Source organism: Alosa alosa, chromosome 7, assembly GCF_017589495.1.
Source record: "Alosa alosa isolate M-15738 ecotype Scorff River chromosome 7, AALO_Geno_1.1, whole genome shotgun sequence".
In the NCBI taxonomy this organism is placed as follows: domain Eukaryota; kingdom Metazoa; phylum Chordata; class Actinopteri; order Clupeiformes; family Clupeidae; genus Alosa; species Alosa alosa.
This window is the reverse complement of record NC_063195.1, coordinates 35,704,598-35,715,379: the sequence shown is the minus strand read 5'-3', so window position 1 is coordinate 35,715,379 and position 10,782 is coordinate 35,704,598. Positions and strand designations below refer to the sequence as shown.

General features: G+C 39.3%; 2 protein-coding genes across 2 annotated transcripts; both read right to left on the bottom strand.

Annotated features, from left to right (window-relative positions):
• Positions 1 to 895: 895 nt before the first annotated feature.
• soul4 (heme-binding protein soul4) lies at positions 896 to 7,331 on the bottom strand. Its single transcript, XM_048249149.1, has 6 exons — positions 7,236 to 7,331; positions 4,241 to 4,435; positions 3,903 to 3,994; positions 3,127 to 3,265; positions 2,690 to 2,873; positions 896 to 2,393 (listed from the first exon to the last, which is right to left on the bottom strand). Exons 2-6 carry the CDS (start codon positions 4,398 to 4,400, stop codon positions 2,219 to 2,221), a joined length of 750 nt encoding a protein of 249 aa, XP_048105106.1. The 5' UTR covers positions 4,401 to 4,435; positions 7,236 to 7,331; the 3' UTR covers positions 896 to 2,218.
• A 1,890-nt stretch (positions 7,332 to 9,221) lies between these two features.
• Positions 9,222 to 10,746, bottom strand: pigl (phosphatidylinositol glycan anchor biosynthesis, class L). The gene has a single exon (XM_048248692.1). The coding sequence runs from the start codon at positions 10,744 to 10,746 to the stop codon at positions 9,910 to 9,912; it is 837 nt and encodes a 278-aa protein (XP_048104649.1). The 3' UTR covers positions 9,222 to 9,909.
• Between the last annotated feature and the right edge of the window lie 36 nt (positions 10,747 to 10,782).

Below are 10,782 nucleotides of genomic sequence, written 5' to 3'. Positions count from 1 at the left end.
ATGACAAGACCAGGACAAGACTGGGCATGGAGGCTGTGAAATGGCTACTGCAACATTAACAGAGCTGCAGGAATTTATGGCGAGTACTTGTTGCTCTCTACATGTGACAATAACCTCTTGTTTGTTTGGACCACAGGGTTATGTGGCAAGACAGAAACCATTCCTCATGGGGGAAAAATCCACTCAAGCCAAGCTAAATCCGTAGATGGAAGTAAAATTCCAATATCCATCTAAGCTCTCAAAATGTGTACAAATCTGTGGTTTGACAGGATAAAGTGTGATATTTGTATCCATAACTCGAAAAGGTATGCATATCAACAGCACATCAACAAAAGACTACTATTCCCACCATGAGGGAAAGTGGTTTGTCAGTTTGAGAGATCAGACATCCACAATCTACAAAAGAGGCTTCACAACAGAGGAGTGTTGGGATGACCCTGACGGAGCCAAGACCTAGAGCCCAAATCTTTGGTGATCTGCCAAGGACTGTGACAATTTGATGAATCTCGATATTTTAGCAAGGAGCCGTGAGATAAAATATTCAAGATGTACCAAACAGACACTCTTATATAACAATGTAATACACTAAAACATCATTCAATAAGGTATTAGTTAAAATATGCTTCCGTTAGTTTTTGGTGTTAATTTTACAGGAGCAGTAAGGTGACTGGTAAGCTAATTACCCTCACAGCATCCTGAACCTCACCGACACCAAAATCAACACTGTAACAACACCAGGATCAGCACTGATGAAATATAGCATGCAGATGGTGTCTTTGGGTAATATAGTTGGCAATATGGTGACTATTAAAACTTACATTTAAAGGTAGCCATTACAGCTCTTACACTAGCATGGTCACTGGATCCCTAGAAATAAATGACAGAACATATTCAGTTTCATAAGAGCTTTTCTTTTATTATTGTTTCTCAAAAGAAAAATATAAAATATTAACAGCTCTCTGTTTCAATTTCATATCTCAATAGTACATTGCATAATGCCACATTTTACATTAAGCTGTAATAGTTGTACAGTAATTGTCCTGCAAAGTCAGTTAAACCATAAAATCACTGAACAGCAGATGCAACATTAAAAAAACAAGCAACCTAGCAAAAGGGTGTCACGCTGAACCATATTATTTTAAAAACACTATTACAACATGGAAAAAACTACTGTTACAAAAATGCAAATGCTGTAAACACAACATGACACAAAGAAGAAGATATGAGAACCCCCCTTCCACCCCCCATTTGTATAAGAAATGTACATAACCCTCAGATAACTCTCGGTTCGGCTGCTCAAAAAGTAGTTTTTGCTCTTTAAAAAAAATGTACATTTGCCATTAAGGCGAAGAGGTCTATTGTTATGGCCATTCTGCCACCTAGTGGCCAGCACGGTTATTTACCACAAAACTTTTCAGTCACAGACACTGTACTAGTTGAAAAGTACTGGGAAAACCACCACAAGTGTATCTCTTGTATAGTGAAAACAATCATTAGTTAGATATTCAATCAGTCAATGTCAATAACTCCATCTGTGTAGTGTGAAGTGAGAATGGGCAATCGCTCTTACTGTCTGCAATTGAAAAGTGGTTTTGTCTGAGAGGGCCTTCAACTGGTCGAGACAAACTGTAGAGACGGTGCCAGGTTTACTAATTTTAAACAATATAGGTATAAAGAGGAGGAAAATTCCACAAGGAGAACAACTGTCTTACTGTTGGGGACACTGGTAAGAAATGTTCTTGGACAGACAACGAGAGGAAATGACAATTATCAGGTGTGTAAATAATAACAATATGAATAATAATAATAATAATAATAATAATAATAATAATAATAATAATAATAATAATAGCTGCAGTCTAGTTTGTCAGAAGTATTACTCGTAGCCACTGAGTCATCCCAGGAATTGGGACAAAGATAAAAACATTACCAAAGTGCAGGCATCATGTAGCAGACACAGCTAAAAGAGAATCATGCTCTTACAGAAGGACTGGGCTTACAATTAGATTGTGCTTTGAGGGATGTTGATTAAAATAAATATTTAGCACACAGTAACTATGTACACTACAAAGCAATGAACACGCCTGCCAACCAACACACACCTGATGCATTCATGCGGTCTCTGAAGAGAGTAGGAAAGGGTACTCGTTGTATGACAAGTTATAAATGTGTGGGGTCCACAAAATGATTGCAGTACAACTGAAGGGGTCTCTGTAGTTTATTGATCTCTACTGATAAACCAGATCTCATTCCTGCGTCCAGGAACCCCTGGGTTCTCGTAGGTTGCTACCATGTACATGTGGCGATGGACGTTCTCCACCTCCCCAAGCAACTCCCACAGAAGGTGAATTTGCCGCTGTACAGTCTCCTCAGTGGTGGTCCCATAAAACACTCTGATGGAGACCAGACATTTACAATGCAATACATTTGATGAACTTACTACTACGATATGATACATAACAATTCACTTTACTCACATCTTCTATTTATTCCTGTGTTTATTACACACACACACATGTATATGTATATGTATATATAACCTTTGCATTAATTCACACTGGAAGTGACAAGCATTTCCCTACATATTGTACCTTGTATAACTGTATATGACAAAGTTTATGTCACACAACACATAATGGCCAAGGTAAGCTTGAGTTCTGCTTCCAGATTAAGAAACCTGTTTCCTTACCGTGTGATAACTCTCATAGGTTCTCTGTGAGAAATGGTGATTTCAGGGTCATTGGACTGAGGTGGGTTGGTCTGGTACTGTCCAGGCAGGTAGTAAGCGGTCACCACATCCTTCATAAAGTCAGTCCCGCTCTCTGACAACTGAAACTCAGCCAGCACAGGTACAGTCATGCCCAAGTACTTGCCTACAGAATAAAACAAACAGGAGAGGTCAGACACAAACCACATAACTGTACACAAATGTTCACTCCCTCTAAGATTTCATATAGACCACCCTCTCACCATCTCTGCACCAAATGAATAAACCTCTTTCAACTAGAATTCAACATTCTTTAAAAAAAAAAAAAACATTTTGCTAACCTAAATAAAATGATTCTAGGTATACCATAATTTCTTAAGAAAAACTGAAACAATTGCAAGGATGCATGTTTTACCCACCAGCAGAGCTCTCCTTGCAGATAAAACGCATGAGTTGCATGAAGGCGAGAGAGATGCTTTGTTCGTACATTTTCTCTGATTTGGTGATGCATGCCCACTTTCCTGCTGGATATAGCCTCTCCTCAATCACTTCTCCCAGCTACAGCCAATCATCAACACGTATGCGCGTGTGAACACACACACACACACACACACACACACACAAAGATATGGCAATTAAGACTATTAAGTCAAGTTCAGTGAAAAAAAAAAAATATTAATTATAAATAAATAACTAAACCATTTTCAAGTCTTTCAGCCCTTCACTATGAATGTGTCAGACAACACAGCTAATACATTATTTATCTAGTGCAGATGTAACGGTAGCCAGCTGGTACGTAGCTGTGCAGTATCTGTGTTAGGTAAACCTCCCTTCCAACGCCCTAGGAGACACGCCAGTAAAAGAGCTAGCACATGGACCTTTAGCTCGATTGCTAGCACACTCCACACCCAATCCGAGGTGCTGTTGTTTGCATGTTCGATGCTGGATGATTACAGGACTGAACCGTTCGATAAACACAACACAGGCTACACTGACATCAACATATAACACATAAACATCAGCCACTGCCATCAGTACATGTCATATTATTTGCCAATAGGCCGATACCAGAGAGGGTTGGAGCGGATCTTTTATTTAAAAATATTTTCCGACACTGATGTTAAGCCAATATATCGGTGCATCCCCAATTGAGTAACCCAATTGTTGGGAATTAAGTAACAGAACAGTGGCATACCTTTTCACGTCTAGATATAACAGAAAAGGGCACCGGCTCCCTTTCAGTCTCCTGGTTCCTCCGGGTCATCTCAGCAATGGGTCCGGTCATTTCTGTCAGTACAGAGCATTATATATATATATATATATATATATATATATATATATTGCATTATTACAATTGGGTGCAGATTTTGAGTAAAACACAAGTAGCTTTACCATCAAACATATCCTCTTCTAACAGTAAAATAGAGTATAATCAGTTATTATAAAATCTTAATGATGCATTATACAGAAAATTAATTCTGAGTATAATTGCTCAATTCATTTCTCATAGTAAACAAGCATGTTCCTGTGTACCGCGTGGAACAGACACATGGTGGGTCCGACCCACAGCCTGCCAATGGGCAAGCAGTCTGTCTTGATTCTCATCATCCATTGGCTCAGAGCTGTCTGTGATGTCATCATCCAGCTGTTCATCATCCAATGCGGCAAGGTCTTCAATTGAGATCAATGCCATTTTCCTGGCTTAATGCCTCTTGGAGTTGGACTGAGCTGTGGGAAGAAAATACCTTAAAAGTTTCCTCTAGGTCAGATGTTGTGAAACCAGGGAGCTTTACTTTTGACCATGTTTCAATAAACTAAGAAATGTCTTATATTCTGACCAATCTACTGTTACCTTCACTGTGCATTCGTATTTGTATAAAAAGCCATGTCCATGTGAAAAATCATCACTGGTCTTTCATGCAAGGATCTTTAAGTCAGAGATTGTCCATCTTTTCAACATCATCTTTCAATCAGTAAGGCTTTTAACATTCAAGCAAAAGTTACAAAATAATTCTTACATATTCTATGCAATTCTGGCGATATTTTAAAACAATGCTCTCTTGCCTTGGTAGTCTACAGTAACATAAAGCACAGGTTGTGACCTACAGAGCCCAGGATTTTTTGAAAGTTAGGGGTTTCCAAAAGATATTTTTGTATATCGAGAGAATGTGCGCTCATTTTGACTAAATTGTGGTCACATGCACAATTTAGTATATTGTGTGTTCATTTTACTAAATTGTGTGTACATTTTAATAAATAGTGCACTCATTTTACATAATTGTGCACAAATTTTACTTATTGCGTGCACAATTTACTAAATGGTGCGCTCATTTTACAAAAATTAAAATGAGAGCACAATTTAGTAAAATGAGCGCACCATTTAGTAAAACGTGCACACAATCTACTAACATGTGTGTATGATTTAATAAATTGAGAGCACAGTTTAGTAAAATGAGCACACTATTTAGTAAAACATGTGCATGATAATAAAATGCACGCACAATTTAGTAAAATGAGCGCACGTTTTCTGGATGTTCACCAAAAAATATCTTGCAATGACCCCTCCAGGGTTCTATAGTCACCCTTGTCAGTAGATAATAGATTTTATTAAGGCCTTAACATAAGTCTAGCTATTATTATAAATATAAATCTTTGTTATTTGTAAGTAAGTAACTTACATTTATATACAGTAGCGCATTTTTCTATGCACAGAGTGCAACCCAAAGCGCTCCACGACATTAACACACAGTCGCCAGTGTACCCGTGACACCAAGACATGACAAATAAATTAAAAAATAATAAATTACACACAAGACAAAAGATGCAGGACGGAGCGGCGTAGTTGCCAGCGTACCCCTGACACCAAGACATTTTTCATTAGGCTATTGATTGAATTGACATTGTTGTTTATTATTGCTGTTCTCCTTGGTGTAGTCTTACAAACTTTTTAAATTGTTTACTGTTAAATTTAACTACTGTATTGTTGTTATTTGTATGTCGCTTTGGTTAATTAGGCTTATTTGGTTTATTTGGTACATTAGTTTTCGGTTCCTGGGGATACAGATCACTGACTCCCTCTCGTGGTCCCTACACTCCACCTGTACCCTCAAGAAGGCACAGCAGAGACTGTTCTTTCTGAGGAGGCTAAAGAGCTTTGGGGTGAGAACAAAAACCCTGGTGAACTTTTATCGTTGCACTACTGACAGCATCCTGACTGGATGCATCACAGTGTGACTGGGGAACCTGTCTGCTCACAATCTCAAAGTATTGTCAAGGACTGTCAGGACTGCATCCAAAATCGTTGGGGCTCAGCTTCAAATGATCTACTCCACACGCTGTCAGAGGAGGGCTGAGTCCATCATCAAGGATGCCAGCCATCCAGCTCACTCCCTCTTCTCTTTGCTTCCCTCTGGCAAGTGCTACCGGAGCATTACCACCCACACCACACGATTCAGAGACAGTTTTTTTCCACAAGCGGTCAAGATGTCCCATGTCCATGAGGTTTTATTTATGCATTGCATGCAAGTATAGTGGGTGTGTGGGGGGTTTATGGCTGTATAATGTGTGCATGGATAGTTTGGCTATGTGTGGTACTGTAGAGGTGGTACTTCTTCAACTCCCTTTATTTAAGGTCCCCCCCTCCCCTGTGTTTATTTACCCATCCTTGCACTACTGCAACTGTGGCACAATAATTTCGCTATATTGCAAAGTAGGCTAGCCTATATGCGACAATAAAACTTGAAACTTGCTATAGGCCCTACCATTACCCATAACAATGACTTGCATGAAACTGCGCATATCTGTGTCTTTATAACTGATGTAATACTAATGTTCTTTATAACTGACCAACCCGGACATTATTTGAAAAAAATTGCTTGCCTGAGCTCACTCGAAATAATCCTGCCATAAAATGTCCAAATAGCCCGACTGAATGTCAATGGGAAACATGGACTGGGTACGGGAACAATGAGGATTAAAGCTAACATCATCATGGTCGGCGATTTTCATCAACAAGTTACTGGATCGTAAGGTGTCTACATAAACGACACGATGTAGTTAAGGGCATATTCATCATAGCATGCATGACACCCATTCATTCACTGAACGAGCAGGAGAAGAAATCACCAAATAAAACGTAAGGTCAGCAGCAGCAGCACAACAAAAAAAGCTAACATGGCCAGCGGTGCAGAAGAAACAAAAACATGATCGAACGCTTGATTGCACAGAGGCTTCGAATAACCACACATTTAAAATAACAAGTAGGCTATGGTATTATCACCTATCTGAACAGTTTAACCACTAGAGCTACACTACACGAGTGTTTTTATTAAGCGGTGGAATTAGGTTATCTTTACAGTTTAACAATCTAGGCTAGCTAGCAAGCTAATATTTCCCCATCAACACTATGCTGGAAACTGCACACAGCAAACTTTGCCTGACGTTGTTTTAGCCTTCCCTTTTAATAATCTGGCGATTAGGCTACTCTATTTCGTTTGTAACAATGCTTGTGTCCTAATGTAGCACTTACCTGAGGGGGGAAGTTGATTGTAGCAAAAGGTAGAATCTGTGTTTATGTGTCACCCGACAGTCAGTGGACGTTGACGTAGGCTACACGTAAAAATGTTGTCCGAGGAAGACTCACTTGCGACACTAGAGGGCAGTCTTATCCTTGCTTTCAGAGAAAAATGTAACAGCGCACTAAAGTGTTTGTTATTTGAGGATGTAAAAGAAAACGCGCTTGCTTGGGTTTACAACCCAAATTTAGGGCTCGTTAGAAAATACAGCATGCCTACGGTGTGATGTGCTTGTCTGTGATTAATCACACGTGGAACTCACAAGTGAAATAAAATAAGTCACTTATTTTAGGCTACTTATTTTATTTAAAGGAGTTAACGTTCACACATGGGGTGAAAAGTAGCCTAGCAGTCAGCCAAATGTAGGGTATATTACTCCTTGCAGGTCAAGGGTAAAACAAATAATTCCAGTGTGTGAGACCCAGTTTACAGCAGAACAGATAGGATGATTCAGATTGAAAAAGTTCAATATGGTCTGACATTATCTCCAAAATAAATGTGCATGCCCCCTCAGGCTCTGTGTGGTCTACTTCTGTGTTGTGTTTTCACATGTCATGCAATGATTGAATCAATTTAAACTGCATATGTTGACAGTTCCTGGAACAACTTCTGCCTGCAACAATCACACGAAACCACAAGATCATAGGGTCACAATTTTTAGGAATTATCAGGGAATTTAAGGCAAAAAACTGTATTCTTGAAATACTTTTCAAAATTCCTGCTATTACAGAACTAGCCTATAACTATCACAGATTATTAGGCTACATAACTAGCCTATAACTATCACAGATTATTACAGAACTATTACTTCTAGTCTTTCATGTCTAATCTCAGGTGCCACTTCCCTTCCCATCCCCTCCATGTTTGGATACTGTCTGTCCACTAGCCACTTGTACCACTGTCTTTATGCCTCACTGTTTGCGTGCTATATTAGCACATTAGCACATATGCATAACCCCCCCCCCCCCTCCATGCCACAGCCAAACTGTGGCCACACTTATACATTTTCTTAAATAGTTAAATATATAGATATATAGACTTTCCTTTACTTTATTTCTGCATTGTTGCACTGTTGACTTACTCATTTGCACTATCACCATTGCACTACCACCATGACACTCATTCACACAGAGCACCTTAGAGCACCTTATCATACCTTACTATGCACAGAGAATCACAGGCTCAGTCCCTGCCTCAGTCATTGCAAGCGCCTTCACCACTATGTGGATACTGTTTTTAGAATTGATTTAGATTAAGTGTTAGTATAATTTGTAATTTTGTTATTTGTATTTTAGTATATTTTTATATATTGTATTAAGTGTTAGTATAATTTGTATTTTAGTATATTTTGCATATTCTTTATCTTCTACTGTCCTTACTGCTTAGTTGTGTTTTTATATTATATACTTGAATTACTCTTCTGCTGTTAAAGAATGTGTTTGTCTTGTATGTATGCTGCTGAGACCTTGAATTTCCCCTGGGGATCAATAAAGTATCTATCTATCTATCCTTGCCCATTATTTTACGACCCTGAGGTTAGAATTGAGAATCCCATCAGCTATATACTTCAGCCGGCACTCTCACCTGGACATGGCTGCTGCCGATTGCCATACATCTGGTTCCTGTCAGCTGTTGCTCATACCAGACTGCATCAGCATCATCATTTCCATGATGTCAAGTGGATTCTGGTGATTTTATATGAGTTTGCAATGCAGTTTCCCTTCAGGGATTAGTCAATTTACCCATTTTACCTACCCTAACTCCAGCAGGAAGGGAGTCTGACGGTTAATCTGAAAGTTGAGGGAAGTGGGTGCTTTTCTAGTGGTTACAACAGAGTTCTGAATCAGTGTTCTAAGGCCAATACAACTTAAAGCTGTATATTGGATGTGGCTTCATTTTGTTTACTGACTATTTTTGAAGCAGTGTGCGTAAGTGCATGATTAACATAGTAAAGATATTTATTTTTACAGTAATGGAATAAAAGTCCTTAATTACACGAGGAAGGCACCAGCTCTGCAGCATGAATGTAAAAACAGGCCTACTACAAATCATCTTCACAAAACCAAGTAACAGAACAGTCCTAACAGTGTCCATTGAGATCAATTTGAACTGAATGTTTTCTTTAGGAGAGTCATGAATCAAAGGCAACATCAATTAGCATGGTTCAACAGGAGCTATTACCGGTATATGCTTCAATTTAACAAAGGGTCAAGAAGAAAATCGGAAGATACAACTCAATAACATTAAAATAAAATGTCAGTGCATACACCAGCAGCCGTAGTCGGTAAAAAGTAACATACGGTTTAACTGTGTCTTTATGCAGGCCAGTCCATACTCGTAAACATAGCCCAGTCATTCCAGTGTATTGGTCAGTGTGTCCATACTCGTAAACATAGCCCAGTCATTCCAGTGTATTGGTCAGTGTGTCCATACTCGTAAACATAGCCCAGTCATTCCAGTGTATTGGTCAGTGTGTCCATACTCGTAACAACGTAATTGTTCCAGTGCATTGGTTAGTGTGTCCATAGGGGCTACCAGTCATTTCGGTAAATTGGTCAGTATACCTCTAGTTGTAAGTGGTGAATTTAGTTCATTCCTCAAGTTGTGAGGACAAAATGGAAGGTCAAACTAATAGACTTTGATATCTTTCCTGGAAAGGGGGATGTCGTGGAATGTGTTGACAAACATATAGCGAGAAAAGAGTATGTAGAGGTGGCGAAACCACAACAACTGGCTGCGATGACAGAACATGGCCCTTTTGGCTTGTTTATACTCTTTTGAACTAAGTATGCAGCACAGGTCAGAGGGAATTAGCCAACTGATAGGCAGCTCCAAGATGGAGAGATACTTTCTGAAGATGCTGATGGTGTTCAAAACCAGGACATGACAGTCATGTGGTACTTTCCCAGTGACAGCAAGATGACTGAGGGCCTTGTAGATGGCAATGTGGTTGGCATGGCCACTTACTCCACTTCCGTCGAATGTCAGTACAACGTTGATGGAATGTGTCTGGATGTGTCTCAAAATCAGGTTTGATGTGAGAGAAATGCTCCATTCTGCTTTAGGGTCATCTTGAAGATCTTTGTGCTCAATTATGAAGACTTGGGATGCTGCTATTCCCAAAACGGCTGCACTGTCGAGGAGTTCTTTTTTGCGCTGCACGCCCTGATTGTAGTAATTACCAGATGACAAGCATAACAACTGCACAGAAACATTCTGCTTCAACAACATAATTATTGAAGGACTGAAAAACATGCACTCATCATCAGGATGTGCAATTACAAACAATGCTCGCCCTGAATCAAGTGCGAGAGAAGTTTCTTGTACATCTCGGAAACCCCTTTTATGTTCAGGGTCATTGGATAAAAGACCTGACATTACGGATGTCCTGTGATATCGATGATAAATCCATTTTATCCAACCTACGTAAAATGCAAAGAAAAGTATCACGGACGACAAAATCATGTTCTGTTCAAGCTTCCGTGTTTGCCCGCCGTGTTT